The sequence below is a fragment of the Syngnathus typhle genome, linkage group LG2 (assembly GCF_033458585.1).
Source record: "Syngnathus typhle isolate RoL2023-S1 ecotype Sweden linkage group LG2, RoL_Styp_1.0, whole genome shotgun sequence".
Classification (NCBI taxonomy): Eukaryota; Metazoa; Chordata; class Actinopteri; order Syngnathiformes; family Syngnathidae; genus Syngnathus; species Syngnathus typhle.
The window spans coordinates 703,939-723,021 of NC_083739.1; the positions used below are offsets into that span (position 1 = coordinate 703,939).

Genomic DNA, 19,083 nt, shown 5'->3' on the forward strand with positions numbered 1-19,083 from the left:
CATTAGCAAATGGAGCATTCCACATCTGGTCCTGGCCGAAAATGTGGCTGATATGCCGGTAAATATATCGCAAGTCTTTTCATATTAGCGTACAAGTCGGTTAATCCACAGCAACTTGCTTACACACACACACACACACGCACGCACACACACACATAGAACACACGACATACACTCACACATGAACACACGCTACATACACACGTATGAACCCAGCCTCGCATCTCCCTACACACGCATACACACTGTTATACATGCTCACACATACACATTCATAAGAGCACATCCATCTACACACTCACACGCATAAACAGGTACAAGGCTATACTATACACACATGTACACACTAACTCACACGCAATACACACCCAACCTGCGCATTCAAGCACACACATGCTCTGACCTGACCTGCATGTGCACACACACAGAAACACACGTATGGTGCAATGTCAGACCCAGTAGGAAAGAATAACACACACACACACACACTCACGCGATCACCTGCACATGGATGCTGAGCAATGTCTTACCTCTAGACAATAAAGACGCCTTCCAACCTCTCACACGTACACACACACTCACACAATTAAGCACGGACACACACACCTGTATTTGTGTCTCCTCCTCTTCCTCTCCCTTTGCCCTTCTCTCTCCCTCTCCTCCCTCGCTTTGTCTCTCGCTGGGCCACACCCCCGACTCGTATGCTCTCTCTCTCTCTCTCTCTCTCTCTCTCTCTCTCTCTCTCTCTCTCTCTCTCTCTCTCTCTCTTCCTGTTCCTTCCAGTTTGTCGCCGTGTCCTCCTCCTCTCCTTCCTTCTTGCTCCCTTCCTTCCTTCCTTCATCTCCTCTGACACGCCCTCCCTAAAGCCCCCCTGCCTCCCCTGAAGCTCCCATACGCATGCTTACGTTGCTGACAGCCAACCACGTGTCTGCGTTTCAATTTCTCACTCTCCAGTGCACACTCAAACACACACGCGCACACACATTTTTTTTCCCATCCACCCATTCCTTGTGAACACCCCTTAAGAGTTTTCAGCAAAATTGGGCCTACTCTGTGCACTTCTGACCCCCACCGCTAGATGGTGGCAGTTTGCTTCAGAACAGCCAATCACCATTGACTTCCATCAGTTCCCTTGCAATGGAAGAAAACGATCCGTCCGTTGGTGGCGGTAAGGCGCCAACTACCGATTGAGCCTAGAGAATAAGAACCGTTCGTCTTTTCCGTGTTTGCAGGTAGAGCGCCAGCCACCTCCATTTAACGGATTCATTCAATTAAAGGGCTGCCCTAAAAACACCATTACGACAGAAAAATATCCGTTTTGGGGTGGATTCTGTCGATGAGGGCTTGACTTAAAAACAACTGCATACAAAAATAGAATGTTCGACATGTGGTGGAAAAGAAATCTGGGTGTTTGTGGGTCAGATTAATTGCATTTCCATTCATTCCGATGGGGAGAAATGACTTGAGTTACGAACCAAATTGAAGTCACGCACCACTGCATAGGATCCCTGAAACGGCCCCACCACCCCGAGCGATGAGGACGTGTCCTACCTGTGCAAAGGGGACCAAGATCCAGAGGAACGAAGACAAAATGAAGGGCAAAGCTCGCAGACTCCTGAAATGCAAAACATCCCAAGAATCCCCGCTCGGACGTTTGGCTCAGTCGAGATTGCGCATTCCTAAATGTTCATCATGAATAAAGGCGCAACGGGTAGAGAGAGCATTGTGCCGTGATCTCATGTCAGAGTAAGCGACGCAAAGATACCCTCACTCGACAAGAAACTGCGGAGGGGGCGGCAATATGTAAATGAGCCCCAATTTTCGGACATTGACAAGGGCTTGCTCACAGGCATGTTTTGTGGAATAGGGAGAGAAAAAAGGTCATTCCCAAATAATAGAGCAAAAGTGTGAGTTAGTCAAAAGGCAAAAAGTCATATTTTTGGTCATCGTTCAAAAAACAAAATCAGTATTTTCCTACAGAATGATTCCGTGCTATAATTGTCACAACTCATTAGTGTGGTAAAAGAGAAATTTCTCATCTCTCCTTTGATGAAATGATTATTATTCATAAGAATAAATCAATCAAGTAATATTCTTCGCAAAAAGTCCAGTTCTTTATCGAAAAGTCACTCTCAATCGAATTTTTGGGAGAAGAAAAGCAGTATGTTCTTTGAAAATAGTGATTTCGAAAAATGCTTATTATCTTTTTAGCCAAAGTCACAATTTTGGAGGGTTTGTTTTGCGGAGCCATCAGAATTCTCTCTCAAACTGCCTAAGACGGTTAACATGGCCCGCTCAATGTCGCTGTTTTGGTTAGCGACAAACTTTGACTCGAGGCCGAGGTCGGGCCACTATTCCTGTTCTAAAGTCCAGGCGCTACTTCCTGCTGTCTGTCGTATGTCCCGTTCCAAGTGGCACAAACTCCTTTTCTCAGTTCTTCCAGGTCATAAAATCCAGGGGGTACTTCCTCTTCCAAGTCCAGCTGCTACTTCCACATCCTGGTGTTACTTTCCCTGACAAGTTGTACTTGATGCAGGTGTCACTTGCTGTTTTAGGTGTTCAAATCCACTTGCTTCTTCTGGCTCTTGCGGGTCATTTCTCCGGCTGCTCTTTCCTGTCTCTGGTAGTATTTGATGTCTGGGGTGGCCCATTCTAATCCTTCTCTTTGTACCTCCTGCTCATGGCGGACATATTCCTGCTTTGAAGTCGACGTGCTGCGGCTTGGTTCTCTCTGCAGACTGTCCCTTTTCCTCTCCCTTCGGTCACTCACCAAAGTCGCTAAATCCTTAATCCAATTATCCATCGCCGCGCCTCCTTCCAGTCGATTGCGATTGAATAAAGGCGGTACTTCCTGTTCCAGGTGCTCCAACTCGTTCCGGGCTGTATGTATGCCGTACTTTCTTTTTCAAGGTTGTACTACCTGGTTCAGGTGTTACTTGGAACTGGAACATCTGGGTTTCCGAACGGAGGTGGCGCCTCATTTTCCAAACAGTACTTTCTAGTCAAGGTGCTACTTGTTAATCCAGGAGCTATCTCCAAGTCGTACTTCCTGCGCAAGTCTTCCATTCCCAATTGTTTGGATTTGAAAGTGATTCAAGACTAAAGGCATCAGTCATTTCCTCATAACTTTAATCCGAGCCTCCACCATCGTCCTCATTGTCTTAATCCTCATTCGACACAAACAATATTCAGTGACATTCTGCATGATTTCATTACATCATAGTTCTTGTGAACCGCTTTTAAAAGAATAGAATAGACTGTATTATAGCATCCAAGGTCACGTTCGCAAGGTCAAATCATTCACAAAAGAACCCCCCCCCCCTAACTATTTACATATAATCAGGACACGCAGAAAATCTGAAAAAGAAATAACATGGCTGTTTCTGTAGGTGTATATTACTGCAGCAACAGCAAGTACAGTGACGCCGTCTGTTGCCATAGTAACAGTCGCCCCAGATAATGTTAAGTCAAATAATAATCATCACATTCATCATAATCAACAGTAAAAAAAAAAGTTTTTTTTAAATGTTTTGTTGGGTTCGGGTTAGTTGTTTAATGGTCATTTAAAAAAATATCCTTTTATCCTGGATGAAGTTAGCGCCGTTTTCCTCCTTTCACACTCCATCTCCCCTCTGGAAGCAAGAGCGTGCTTACCAAGGTTACCTTATCATATTTGTGAGACTTTGAGCAAAAGTGCATTTTCTTCTTCATCTCCCTCATCGACTTCATGTTTACAAATGCCACGTCAGTCCCTCGCTCAGTTCCTACAGGATGCTCCGTAATTGGTGCATCTGAGCCATCATCTGGAATGACACCGCATGCTACAATCGGTTTGATGTCCATAACAACGTCACCACCAATCTGTCCGCTAACAGCGACAATTGGAGTGTTAAACATCCCGGCTTTCGAGCAGCTCTTCTTTTGCCTTTTAGACTGTATCGAAAGTGAAAGACTTCCTCAATTGTATGCAGGGTACCTTTCACACAGAACCTAGCGAGGCTGGATATCGCCACAATGTTCGACGCTTACACACGACATATCGGGAGCACACTGTGACAATATGAAAGGGAATGGCTAGCAGGTATCAATCATTCATGCCCAATGTGCACTTTTGAAAGACGCAATAAGTTGTCCATGGCTTTATGTGTCTTCAAAGACAACATGTTAGCATAGAAATCCGCATCTTTCATAAAATGTATGATATCATGATCAATCAATGATCAATAATGATGATCCTTGAGTGTTTTATTCTTACTATCATTGTCAAGCTAGCTACCTCGCTAGCGTGTGTTAGCACCTGTCAGTCTTGCCGTCCCCAAACGACAAAGACCCAGTTTGGTGAGCTAGCAAAAACGGTAGCGTGACAACTTACAAAGGTGAAAGTCATTATTGCTGTCAACATTGGAGTCAATTTGTTGTTTTGGCTTCAGCTCACTTGCTAACGAGGCATTCGCTCACCGAAACGGTCTTTTCGGCAACATGCACCCGACTAGAAATCACACGAGAAATATTTCGCCGTATTAGCAAGGAGTGCAACTTTTCCCTAAAACTTTCACTCAAAATATACTGTGGGGATATATCGGATAGTCAGGGGCGTGCTAACGGCTAGCCAAGTAATGCTAATAGAAAGATTCCTTGCTGGAATACTCTACTATCTAAATGTACTTATTACTTAAAGCTAATAATGATGATGCAACCATTATTTTATTCAGTCATTACTCTGATTGTCACTATCTTATTCATGGCAATGTTTATGCGACATCGTTTGATTTGAAATATCGAATAGTTCAAGATTTTTTCCTCACTCGAGTAAACACTAACATTATTGTGCAGCATGTTGCCATTTGGCTGTAGTGCAATAAGAGTGTCACATTTTAGACAACATTATTAGAATGCCACGTTATCATATTCTTGTTATTTAGTGAGGACTAAACACTAGCAACAAAACAGGGCAAAGGTAACGTAATCCAAAAGGCCGCAAAGGTGCCATTTTGTTTTAGATTACATTGTGAAGAACATTTCCCGCTACAAAACTAAACTCACGGATGACGAAAACTTGAAATTGATGTCGTCGTTCTTTTGTTTGTCTGCAAAACGTTGCGACTTGCATTGCGTTCGCCGCTGTGAAAGAATCCCAAGCAAGAAGAAGTTATTTCTGACTGTCTCCTCAAAATACTCATTGTCTGAAACCTTTTTCAATCGACACTTAAGCTCATCAAGTGTGAGATGAAGCGACTGAAAATGTTAGTCTATCTCTCTAAATTTGCTTGTGAGATCTCAATTGTGACGTCACAATTTGGTTGGAAACATGATCATGTCAAAGGCAAAAGTTAAGAAGAGCGCAATTGGGCAGTTTGGCGATGAAGTGCTAAATCCAAACGGTGCTTTTATGTAGCATGTCATCGTCCTTTTCAGACTCTTCCGCTACAAGTTGGCTCGGCGTTGCCACAACTCCCTGTCTTAATACCAATGAAATTATGTCAAAGAGCTTTTATTAAGACATCTGGGACCTTGGTGAACTTAAACGATCACAGTATGCCTTCTTTAAGTTTTGATTCTAAAACATGAGATTGGCGTCATGGCTAATGTACAACATGATAATATGTTAACAGTATTACTGTTATCGATTGAGGAGGTTTAGCGCATCAAATTAAATCACATTCCGATTTGTTGTTGTTGATATGTTGTTGCGTTAGCATGTTAGCATTTACGCACCCTGATTGGCGCTGATGGACACATGCACATGCACACACAAGTACTACGTGAAATTAAGGGTGGGCAAACTTTTGCTCTGACGACACAATTTGGACAATAGAGATTTATACATATACTGTATACACTTATATACATATATACACATACTGTACATAAATATATATATATGTAGTATATATATAAATATATATATATATATACACATATATTTCTATGTATGTATCATAGTATATTTGGATATACTTTTTTTTTACATTTAACTTCTGACTGATTTGATATGAATGAATCCAACCAATTATTAAATGAAATACAAAACGTTACTTATGTACAATTGCTTATTTTGCTTTTATTATTTACAATAAAACAACTAACCAATTATATAATTGATAATTGAATACATTTAAATGAACCAATTTTAGAAAAGAAATATGACTACATTAACGCAACAACTCTTACAAAACATTTGATGAATGCTTGGTGGGCTGGATTAAAAAATGGAGGTCGTTGTGAGTCATACGTTGCCCATTTTTCCGTTAAATGCAGAAAAGCTCAATTAAGTCAGTTAAGTCGGTATGGCCATTTCTTATGTTTTTGCTTTTTTGACTTCATGTTATTGTTAGTACCTCTACGAATAATCATTTCTTCAATTGGTATAAAGATGTAACGAAGCATTGTGATCTATGATAGCGGCATCTCTCTCTCTCTCTCTCGAGCATCAACAATGTTCCGGGAATTAGCATTTCACCAAACATTCGAAGGCCTCTGTCGTGTTTGTTTGATTTGAGCCACAGCCTCACAAAGCTATGTCCCATTTATCATGGTTCTTATCTTATGCCATAAATCGTATCACATCCCACCAATACAGTAGATGGAAATATTTCTTACTTGAAAATATGACCTGAACACGACGGTACCTGTGCATGTGTGTGTGCACGTGTCGATCTATTAGGGTCAACATTTTTGACATGATTTGGATCGCACACTATGTTTAAATGCCTCGCTAGGTGCTGCTGTTTTGGTCAGCAACAGAGTTTGAATAGGCTTAGCAGTTAAAATCTGATGTTCACGGGGAAAATGAGGCTTTCGGCATTTCTATTCGGGCTTCCCAGATGGGAGCAAGAGGCGCCTCTTTATTTGTCTTGAGCGACTGATGAATTAGTGGGGTGGTCTATTTGAGGGACAGCGACAACTGGAGGAAACATACTTGTTACATTTTGAAACTCCCAGTGATTTTTTTTTTTTTTTTTTCTTCTTCAACCACACACGAGCCATTTGAGTGATCCAAACAAGCCACGATTCTGAACTTTTGGCACATGTATTTGTCCTTTCCAAGGCTCCTTTTGCTAAGTGTGAAGACACAAGCACGCAGCTGCATTCCTCCGTTGCGATCGATGTGCGTGTGGATCGCTAAGAATCGATCGATGCGTGAAATTAGTTTTGTGATATTACCATCATGGAGTGCGCTGCGTGGCGGCGATCAGTAATGGCGCTCGCGTTCAGTTACGCTCGGCTCAACTCAGATAAACTCGATCCAAGATCAATGCATTGAGAGAGATACGATGTGAGAATTCAGCAGACCAACGGATCCATTTTCATCCACGACGGGTTGACCACAGAATGCTTTGAACAGAGAGTTCAAACCATCATGTGTACTGTGTCGAGACTCGTGTTGGCACATACAACGTCGTCTTGCAAAACAAAAGTTACACATGAAACGACCTCAATCTGAGCTTGGATGAAGGGAAGTTGCTAAGTGATTGTTTGGACCAACAAAATGTTTCTTCTGGAATCTTGGGAAACACAAGAGCACGTTTTCATGATTCGATTTAAAGTCACGTACACATGTTTGGCACAAATCGTTGATGTTGTTGTTGTTGTTGTTGTTGTTGGCTAAGGAAGCAGCTAGAAGGAGAACCCTCGCAGCAGTGCTTGTTTGTTTTTGTCCGGTTAGCAAAGGAGCTAGTAGCAGTTCTGTATCCTTTGTCCTCCACACATTTTGGAGGGGCTAGCGCTTGTGTGCAAATTCGGTGGACGAGAGAGCCGTTGGATTGCCGCTAGCTTGCCTCTAGCTCGCAGCGGCGCCGCGGGTATCCAGCGGGTGGAGCGGCGCCGCGGGTATCCAGCGGGTGGAGCGGCGCCGCGGGTATCCAGCGGGTGGAGCGGCGCCGCGGGTATCCAGCGGGTGGAGCGGCGCCGCGGGTATCCAGCGGGTGGAGCGGCGCCGCAACACCACTGAGAAAGCGTCCCGTCTGGAAAATGCTGTTCTTCCGCGGGAAAACTGCTCATGGCTTTGATGAGAAGACGCTGAGCAGCCGTTATTGTCTTCTAGCCAGGGAAGCTCCATTTTCCCACATCAGCTTCTATATTTCGAATTGGTGATGGGCTTAACGCCATCCTCCATCAGTTAACTTGGGCAGTGGGGCGGGGGGGGGGGCAAGAGTCGTACAGGGGCTGGCGTTGAGGGCTGACGGTCGCCCCTGGTTACCTAGAGGAGGGGCTACTGCACTCGGAGGCGGGGCAACAGAACTGATGGGCGATGTCATCATCTTCCTCCTCTCTGAGAGACAAACGGACGGACGGACAGAAAGAAAGAAAGACAGACGGCAGGAGAAAAAGCAAGGAGGAAAAGTGAAAGGAAAAAAAAGCAGGGAAAGATAAAGGAAGAAGGAGAGAAAACAAATATAGACAAAAGATGTAAGAAAAAGAGAGGAAAGAAAGAATGAAAGAAAGAAATCAAAAAGAAAAGGGATGAAAGTCAACACAACAAATGTAATAGAGTAAGAGAAGGAGAGGAGATGGGGGGGGGGGAAAAAGCAGAAATAAACACAATAGTGAAAGGAAAGGGCAACAGGAGAGAATTGAAAGAAAGACAAACCAAAAGTAAAGGGACAAAAAATGATAGGAAGAGGAAGAGAAAGCGAAAAAAAGGAAGACGGAAGAAAAAAAATGATTAGAGAGCAAGCATGAAAGGAAGCAGGAAAGAAAGAGGGAAAGAAAAGGAAATGTCAGTGAGGACGCATGAAGGAGACGAGGACGTGTAGTGTGGGTCATGGGCAGGTTCATGGGTGGATGGATTTGTGGGGCGTCATCTTAGAAAAACAAAGTGTGATTTGTTTGTGGCAAACGTTGATCAATATTTCTATCACGTAGATTTATTGATCTTTTATGAGGAAATGTCAAGTACGATCAATCTGGCTGGCCAACAGGATGCTAAATGCTAAAGCTAAACTCAGCAAGCAAGTCCATCTAATGATTCATCAACTTTGGGTCGGCAGATGACTGACCACAAGCTGATATATCAGGTTTAGCCTTTTTAGCATGTTAGCTTGATGCTAAACCCATCGGTTTAGGTGCTGCTGTTTTGGTTAGCAACAGAACTACTTTTGGAATGTCAGTGTTTGAAAAATACTGATGACTATTTCGTCCAACCCTCCAGGTGGTGGTCGGTAGGGTTACGGTTTGAAGGAGGGCGGGTGACTGTGGCCCTTACCTTGCCTGCTCGTGGTGCTTGTTGGCGGGGGGCAGGGCGCAGGGAGGCTTGGGCAGGCGGAGGCGCGCGGGGCAGCAGTACTGATGGTAGGAGGCGTGGCTGTTAGGAGGGAGGCTGGACGAGTAGAGAGAGGAGGAGGAGGAGGCGGAGGAGGAAGGAGTGGTGATGCTGGACGGACGACAAGAGGAGGCGGGGGCGCTAGAGAGACAGGAAGTGAGAAAGGAAGAGAGAGAGAGAGAGAGAGAGCCAGAGGAGAGAAGAGAAGAGAAGAGAAGGGAAGGGAAAATAAAGTCAAGAGAGGAACAAACACAGAAAGGTAGACGACGACGACAACAACGACAACACACAGGCACACAAACAAACACCATTAGCACGGTCAGAGCTTAGCACAGCTATATTGCAATCATTAGTCATGTTAAAAGCATAAAGCACACCTACGTCAACATTAGCTTAGCGCACAATCAACAGCACAAGCGTAGCCATCGGCCAGGCGCACAGTCTTGACCCTATGCTAGCCATTAGTGCTGCGCGTATGAGAGAACAAGCAGGCAGCTCATGGTTAGCGCACAGCCCATCTGTTAGTACTACTACTCTAATTAGCCGTTAGCATCACAGAGGTACAGTGAGAGGGAGGATGATGCACATACAATACATACGGACATAGCATGTTTACTAGAAGTGGAGGACTAAAGTCGAGTCGGAATGAAGTTGTCCATTTTCCGGCTTGGGACTCGCTCGGTTAAAAGTTAGGAAAGACCCCTCCTGACTTTGACTTGGTTGTCGTGACGGCTCCTCCATTTGGGTTTGAAATATTTTTGGTGTAGTGCACGCGAATCCAAGTGCAGAGGCCACCTCAATCAACCAATAGTTAGTATCTTTAAATCAGTTTTGCGTGTGAGCTCTCCGCCTGCTCCTTCCTGATTGGTTGTCCCCCGACCGACGTTTACTGTTTCACCATACCAAGAGATTGTGTTCGTTTTTTGGTTTGACATTGTTGCGTGGTTACCGGCGGCCATTGGCAACGTTGTGCAAATGTCTTGATTTTCCCAAACGGCCGGCCGGTCTGCGTCAGGGCCTGCCGGCCGGTCGCACCGCAGATGACAAGTAGAAGGAGTAGGAGATGGAAGAGGTGAAAAAAAAATAGAGAGGGAAGAGAAGGAGAAGGAAAAATAAGAGGAAGGAGAAATAGAAGAGGAGGAGGAAAAGATAAAAGGAGAGAATGAAAAAGTGTGGCGAAAAAGGAGGCATGAGCAGGCTAAGCTGATGAACCCAACAACTGATTGACAGCACAAAGAATCAGAAGAGGAACTGCACTTGCAGAAAAGGAGGCCAGTGGCGTTGTCACGGGCAACCGTGGAAAATCAAGGAACATGTTGTCACGGTAACAAGGCCTCAATTGCTCCTGTTTGACTTTGCTAATGCCTCTAAAGTCATACAAAACTCAACAACACAAAAAACGACTTTTAAACGACATCGTCTGTGACGTCTCATGCGGCTCGCCAGAAGAGACTCGCCTCCTAAAGTCACGCAGTAATCACGCCCAGCACGCTTCTGTTAATCGGAAATCACACGCACTCTCACACACACACACGCGCAAACGCACACACACACACACACACACACTCTCACGCACCAGGGTGCCATCTTGTGGCTCGCCTCGGACAGGTCTTTCATCACATCGCTATTCATATTGGCTAGCCCAGTTTCCACGGCAGCAAACGCACAAACAAGTCGCACAGATGCAAACAACAACACACAAAGTGAAAACATCATGAACGGCATCACTCAATTTTTTCCTGAAAGACCCGAAATACAAAAAGGATTTAGTTTGTTTCGTATGGAAAAATGTATTACCTTGCTGATTCACAATTTTAGAAAGGCTTCTTTATAAAACTGGATCTATAAATAGACCTGCTTAAAGACACGTCCACCTCAAGGTCACAGGGGGGGGGGGGGATGTTAACAAATGACTTGCAATGCCACGGACGGCCACTAGAAAGCTTCCCCCAGAAGCCCCATTGACGCTCGCCCGCTCGCTTGCCAAGAAGAAGAGCTCGCTGGCGGGCCGGAGGCCATGTTCACGCTCACGCCGATCCGCATGAGCCTCCTGAACAGTTTCCATGACAACCCCCTCCCATCAGCACCAGCCGCCTTTGTGTCTCATTTGAATGCAGCCTAATAGAAGACACACTGTGCGCGTGTTTGTGGAGGTGGCCTGCGTGCGGAGAGATGTGCACTTGTGTTGTATTTAGAATGAAGATGCAAAGAAGAGCGCAGGAAAAGAGCCACCCCCACTAAGGCTTAGCAATTGCGAGATTGCGGGGACATTTCACGCAAAATGGACTTTTTAGTTTTGGATGTCTGCCCACCAACTGCCACATAAATGTTGCGAGTGCCGATGTGCCCATGCGCCGCAAAATTGCTTTCATTGTCTCGGGCGCTCACTTGTTTGCCCACGCAGACCTTGGCTTGCGCTAGTTGAGGAAAGCAGCTGGGCCATGCATGCAAAAACTCAAGTGGCAGAAGTTGCCAACAAAAGACAACATCATCCTAATCATCATCATATTATCATACTGGACTTAAAACTCACCTCTTTACCTTAGCATTTCCGTTTTCTTGTTTTTCTTTTTATCTGCCATGTAGCACTTTGAGATTCCTCCGAATATAAAGTGCGTTATAAATATAACTTATTATTATTATTATTATTATTATTAATAAACCTGTTGTGCTAGAGGGAAAAAAAACTACAAAATCGACTTGCATCTCTGATTAAATAAACCGTTTTTTCGAAATTATTACTCGGTATTAGACTGCCCTTGTTTGTTCACTGTTTTGGTTCAATCGGATGTCTGCTACAACGAAAGGTCAATTTGTTTGGACCAAAATAACGACAAAAATCGGTCATACGGGATTCGCGAGACATTTTGCACTGTTTTCTTGATGATCTCAAATCACTTCATTTCCTACCTCAATCGCAATGACAGTCTTTTTAGGCACTAGGTATTCTGTTTGTTAGTCACACGGCAAACCTTGAGTGATACCCCGATTTCAAACGAAACAATTAAAGGTTGTTTTATCCTCTTTTCCCAAACGGTCTGAACACGTGTTGGTCGCTTCAAAGTTATAACCTCGCAAAAGTCAGCTCATCTCGATCATTTCCCACTACACGTATATGAAGCTAGTAGACTTTAAGCTAGTAGACTTGAAGGTCCATTTGTTAAGTTTGAGTCAACTTCAATTGGGAGCTGGGAGGAAGAGCTTAAAGGATGACAAAGAAGTCATCTGAATGAGTCACGGCCGCTTTTCAGCCGCCAGCCACGCTTGTCGTCGGCATGGGCAAGCGCCGCGCCGCCCCGCGCCGCTCGCGCACGCTTAGCGCAGGCTGTCCGCGGTTGCCTAGCAACAGCAAGCGCCGCAACCGGTGCTTCGTGTCAGACGCTACGAGAAAGGAGGCGCCGGTGATTCGCACGGGACAACGTTTACTCGCCGGTAGGGTGCTCGGAAAGATCGTGTTGCCGGGCAACTCAGCTAGCGGTGACGATTGCAGTCGACGACCGCACTCGGACATGCGGCGTCGCGTCCGACAGTCATCGATCGTTCCGTGATTTGGGCTTTTGGGAATTTGGAAGTTCTCAAACATTCCGAGATGTCGCTAAAACCTAGCACAAGTGTGAAAGTACCCAAACAGGCGTCAAAGATGTACGTTGAAGAGTTAGCGACAGCTTTAGAAACTATAACGATGTTTTCATTCATACGACGAGTGTGTTCAACCAAACAGGCCGATCGATACTTTACGCCAAATTGCAGCATGTATACTTTTTGGTGATACTGAACATTTGAGTTGGAGGAAGGAAACGTCACTAACATGGAGATGGCGGCCATGGAGTTTGACATCTGTGTTTTGGAATTTTAGCGGCGTCAGTCACAGTGATCTCCCGTCCTTTCACTGCTTGACTGCAAAGTGGTCCATCTCAGCAAGTTTTGATTATTCTTTTCCTATCCTTGGCACTACCAATGGTGTCTTTCACTCTCTGCTGTGATTTGGCACAAGCAATAGATGAGCTCTAACAAAATGGCATCATTGTAACCCTGCCAAGAGCAAGCGCATCTCGGAAGAATTGAGTTGGAGTTCTGTAAAGAGTGACAAAATTCAATCTTGTGAGGCCGAGGTATCTTTTTTCAACATTTGTTCATAGGGGTGAATGCGAGTGTCAATGCTACCCGACCATTGACCTGCAACCAGTCCAGGGCAGGGCAGGGTAGGGTTCAGTTCAACCACAACCCCAATGAGGATAAGTGCTTTTGGGGAAAACACCACAGGAACATGAAATGGCTAGAGCAGGGGTGGGCAAACTACGGCCCGCGGGCCACATCCGGCCCACGGAACCGTTTAATCCGGCCCGCCAACCCTGAACAAATTGTATTATTAAACTTTTTTTTTTTGGTCATTTTGCCTGCAATGACTGCGTTTTCCCAGTAGATGGCGAAGCGCTCGCCTGCGCATTTACTACCGGAAGCCGTGTCAGAAAGCTCGGTGCACACTCACAAGTGCGTGTACGTACTCAGTAGTACGGATTTGGCGCACTCTCGCTCTATTCGTATCAGTCCCGAATTTAGAGCGTGGGCTTTGACGACAGCGTTCTTATAATTCGCGCGCTGAGCTTTCAGATGCAGTTTTGCGCTAAAGCCACCCACAAACCTTCCCCTGGAATCCTTCCATTAAAATGAGTGGCCCGAAAAAAAGAAGTGAGTGCCGAATGTTAAAAAAGAGTGGCCAATTTGGCTCGACGTACGCGACGTGACGTTCAGCCACATCAACATCAACCCGTCACAGATCAAGGTAAACGGACCAACACCTCGGATCTCGCCTAAGAATTGCCACAACAAATTTTACTCCAGACTATGACGCACTAGCAAAAAAGGGACACCAACAACACTGTTCCCACTGAAAATGAACGGGAGGCTCTCAAGTTTATTGTAAAAAAATGCATTTTGAATATGATTTGTACACATAGCAGGGATTGAAACTAGCGACCATTCTCATTTTCAAACAATGCAGGATGCTCAAGGACATTGATGCACCACCTATTTGCGACTAATCTTAACCTGTAAAGTTCTTAAGGCTTACTTTAAGCAAGTGTTTCCCGTTTCCTCACCTCTGTTACCAGGTGTTTGCGAGTTAAAACTCTGCTCTGATTTTCAGATACCCCTCACCGTGTTGCTGTTTTGATTACTTTATTTGGATGTATGCTTTCACCGATTCTTCAAGATGATATATTTGGTCAGAATGTTTGCCGTTTGATGTGATCTCATAAAATAAACATCTTTCATTAATCTGACCTGCAGGCACTGAAGTGATGGAGATTGTTATTCATAATAACAGTGTCGTATTTTATGAGAATCACTGATAGCAGTTTTTTAGTGAATTATTATTTTTTTAATGCTGTTAATAAATGCATTTGTTTTCAAAAAACTTGTTTGGAATATCCATGCTTTACTACCTACTAAAGGCCAAGATCTTTTATGCAATGACCTTTACAGGTCGCTTATATGACTTCACACAACGCCTACGTCCATCTGCTCCTGGTCCGGCCCTCCGGTCCAAATTTAGAACCCAGTTCGGCCCGCGAGTCAAAAAGTTTGCCCACCCCTGGGCTAGAGTAATGAAATGTGCTGTAACTCTTGTTCCCTTGTTGTATTTTGTGGAAAGCACGTCATGGTTCTTAGTAGACAGCAGTCACTTGTTTTGAGTTGTGCGAAAAAAAGGCAACATTTTGGAAAAGTGAAGCGGTAACTTACGCTTTGTGGTGGTGGTGCAGCGTGTGGGCGTGGTGGTTGTTGGCGGCGTTACTCTTGTGAAGGCGCTCCAGGCGCTCCTTCTCCTTCTCCACAAAATTGGTGTTGGTTCCAGTGCTGGTAGACGCCGTCCGGCTCAGGCGGCTGTGCCCCCGAGGCTGCTCCCGTGGGGGAATGGGAGGAGGCGGCGGGGGCGGAGCCGGTGCGGGGACCTGCGAGCCGGAGCCCGAGGCAGCGACGTGGACCGTCGACGTGCTGTTGTAGTGGTGGTGCTGGTGGTTGTGGCTGGCATTCAGTGGGATGGAGGTGGGAGCCTTGGTGTGGGGGTGATGGTGGTGGTGGTGGTGGTGGTTCTTGGCGGGAACGGAGGAGAAGTGAGTGGGAGGCGGTGGCGGAGGAGGAGGAGGAAGACGAGGCTCCGGAGGAGCTGAGGCCGGAGGCGGGGCGGCCGGTTGGCGGTCCAAGCGTAGGTCTTTGTTCTCTTGGCTGAGGCGGTCTAGCTGGACCTCCAGTTCGTCAATGCGCCGCCTCTGTGTTTCCAGAAGCTTCTGCTGGCTTTCGATGATGTTGTTGAGTTCCAGGAGGTACTCCACTGCCCGATTCGGACTTTCCGGGCTGCCTTGGCCCGGGGCTTGATTAGCATCCATAGCTAACAGCCAACTTGATGTCAAATAAAGACTTAACCTACAAGCCTACCAACGAGGAAGGTTAACAAAACATTGAGAAAAAAACTACACGACTAGCAGCTAACTGAGCCCCGCCCTCCCCCCCACTGGCAGCAAGTGGGGGGGAGAGAACTGGCTCTTCTTCAAGGTCTGATACGAAGATCAAGATGGATCCGGCACTCTCTGGCGCTGGTCGCAAGGCTCGGCGGACTCGCCGAGCATTTCCACTTCAGTCACGATTCTCCGGTGGCCTTCACAAACGCGACGGAGAAATACTCAAAAACCATGACGGAGGAGAAAGTTCAAGCAGTGAAGAAGTTGACTCCCAGCTGAGGTCCATTCAACGAGTTACTTGTATCTGCTCTGTGAATACCAGCGGGAAGGTTTCCGAAGGGCCATCTTTCAACATTGTCCCAGTGTCCCTTTCACGTGGTCAAAAGAAAAGAAAAGAAAAGAAAAACAAGACAGCCGCTTCCCGCATGGGGAACTCCTTCAGTTGGCAAGCAACCACTGGGGAACGAGCCTATTCAATCCATCATCCCCTCACATGGACACACTTTTCTTATGTTGCTCTCCTGGGAAGGTGAAACCAGGAGAAAGTCGAGTACACCGGGAGCACCTCATCCCAAAGTTGCTGCAGGTGGAAGGTCATCCGTCGTCGTGTCCGCGATTACCTTCCGGATCCTTCTCGACACGCGTCCGTTCCATGAAAGACAAGTGAAGAACATGAAAAGATGAGGACTGTAGGAATCATCACAAACATCACAGTAGAGCTGCAGCGTGAGTGAGTTTGGGACCGAGCACAAACTGGCAACGCAAACTAGGCTCCGACTAGCGAGCTTCTCCAGTCCGGAAAACGAGTCAGGTCAACCGCTGGTGGTGCATGGTGAGGGTTTGCCTTCCAGTTCCCAAGGCAATGGTGTCCATGTGTTATTTGCGAAGATTTTATTTTGACACCGCGTTGGCGGCGCGTTATCGTCACGAATAGCGCAAACTATTTATGCACGGCAAATAATCGGCTACAGGGGGGGATGGAAAAAAAAAAAAAAAAAAAGATCCCTCTTCTAATGACTCGAGGTTGTCGAATTACCAGAGGATTGGTTTTCTCAGCCTTTGCCATTTTTCTTGTCTGACCCATCACTGTCAATACAACAGATATGTCCTCCCAATTGCAAGTCATTTGGCGAGAGTGGTGTCAGGACAGCGCAGGCAGGCAGGCAGGCAGGCAGGCAGGCAGGCAGGCAGGCAGGCAGGCAGGCAGGCAGGCAGGCAGGCAGGCAGGCAGCCAGGCAGCCAGGCAGGCAGGCAGCCAGGCAGCCAGGCAGGCAGGCTGGAAGGCAGGCACAAGCTGTCTGTCATCTGCTCCTGTCAACCTCAATCCTACATGGTCAACCATTTTGCCATTTGGTAGGTCACGATTAGTAGTCCCCGAGGCAAGCCTACTTCCTCTTTCCACACTTGTCTCCAGTCGGACAAGTTGGCTTTTTTTTCTTTGGGTGGATGTTCTTTATTGGCGATCTTATCTCCGCGGACAGCGTGTTCTTCTCGACGTGCACGCGCGTGCGTGTCGAGGGATACACTACTTCTCACGCGGCCTGATTTACGCCTTCAACACGCATGCACGCGCGCGGTCGTGTAGCAACAGCAAAATGTCGCATCCTCTAGTACACATGACACGGCAGTGAATGCGCGCGCAGCGGCGCATCGGTGAGGCGCACGGTCACGATGAGAAAGGACGTAAGAATGGGGCAGCTTTGACGACAAACACGACGATGATGATGAGAATGAGAATTAGGGCTGATGCTCACATGCCGCCGCTTGCTTCCTGATGCTCTTCAAGTCAGCTCCGCTTCGTCACTCAGTCATCGCCTTAATTCCTCTGCGCCGCTGCTGCAGTGCTGACAAAAAAAGCTTCCGTCCCTCTTCTTCCTCCTCCAGCGCGCTGATGAAGAGGAGGCAGAGAAAGAGGAGGAGGAGGAGGAGAAGGAGGAGGAGAAGGAGGTGCTGACTCCAGACAGAATGCCAGCTGAGAAGTACACGAGGACGCACGCACGCACGCACGGGCGCGCTCGCGAGGCTAAGGAGTGCGCGTGGCGCACGCGCATCGCGCGAACCTGTGATCGATATGATACACGCTGACGTAAATACGCCCGCCCTTCCACACAACTATCTGTCCGTCCGCGTGAAAACACGCTGCGCTCAAAGTGAATTGCCTGACAATTGTTTTGGCCACTTAGAAACAATTTCCGTTGTTTTCTTCTTTAAAAAAAAAATATACAGTGCCTTGCGAAAGTATTGGGCCCCCTTGAACCATTCAACATTCGCGACATTTCGGGCTTCAAACATGATGATATAAAAGTTTCATTTTTTGTCAAGAATCGACAACAAGTGGGACACAATCGTCAAGTGGAACGGAATTGATCAAAACTGAAAAGTGGGGCGTGCAATATTATTCGGCCCCCTTGCGCTAATACTTTGTAGCGCCACCTTTTGCTGCAATTACAGCTGCTTGGGGTATGTCTCTTTGAGTTTTGCACATGGAGAGAGTGGAATTCTTGCCCATTCTTCCTTGCAAAATGGATGGAGAGCGTTTGGGAACAGCAGTCTTCCGCTCGTTCCACAGATTCTCGATTGGATTCAGGTCTGGACTTTGACTTGGCCATTTTAACACCTGGATACGTCTATTTGTGAACCATTCCAATGTAGATTTGCCTTTATGTTTTGGATCATTGTCCTGTTGGAAGATAAATCTCCGTCCCAGTCTCAGGTCTTTTGCAGACTCCCACAGGTTTTCTTCCAGAATGGTCCTGTATTTGGCTCCATCCATCTTCCCATCCATTTTAGCCACCTTCCCTGTCCCTGCTGAAGAAAAGCTGGCCCAAACCATGATGCTGCCACCACCCTGTTTGACAGTGGGGATGAGCTGTGTTGCTTTTACGCCAAACATAGCGTTTTGCATTGTGGCCAAAAAGTTCGATTTCGGTTTCATCTGACCAGAGCACCTTCTTCCACATGTTTGGTGTGTCTCCCAGGTGGCTTGTGGCAAACTTTAAACAAGACTTTTTATGGATACCTTTGAGAAATGGCTTTCTTCTTGCCACTCTTCCTTCCATAAAGGGCAGAGTTGTGCAGTGCACGACTGACTGATTGTTGTCCTATGGACAGACTCTCCCACCTCAGCTGTAGTTTACTGCAGTTTGTCCAGAGTGATCATGGGCCTCTTGGCTGCATCTCTGATCAGTTTTCTCCTTGTTTGAGAGGAAAGTTTGGAGGGACGGCCGGGTCTTGGTAGATTTGCAGTGGTCTGATACTCCTTCCATTTCAATATAATTGCTTGCACAGTGCTCCTTGAGATGTTTGAAGCTTGGGGAATCTTTTTGTCTCCAAATCCGGCTTTCAACTTCTCCACAACAGTAT

The 19,083-nt window shown here is 46.3% G+C and overlaps 1 protein-coding gene and 1 long non-coding RNA gene across 2 annotated transcripts in view; one reads left to right on the plus strand and one right to left on the minus strand.

Moving 5' to 3' along the window:
• LOC133144684 (IQ motif and SEC7 domain-containing protein 2-like) overlaps positions 1-15,731 on the minus strand; it is a 34,357-nt gene extending 18,626 nt beyond the window's left edge. The window contains exon 1 of the mRNA XM_061267560.1: positions 15,005-15,731. Within this exon, the coding sequence (XP_061123544.1) occupies positions 15,005-15,648 (644 nt within the window). The 5' untranslated portion in view covers positions 15,649-15,731. The remainder of the gene's footprint in view (positions 1-15,004) is intronic.
• LOC133144725 (uncharacterized) overlaps positions 1-17,998 on the plus strand; it is a 26,768-nt gene extending 8,770 nt beyond the window's left edge. Inside the window, exon 3 of the long non-coding RNA XR_009710762.1 lies at positions 17,605-17,998. This is a non-coding gene — a long non-coding RNA (uncharacterized LOC133144725). The remainder of the gene's footprint in view (positions 1-17,604) is intronic.
• Positions 17,999-19,083: the final 1,085 nt, after the last annotated feature.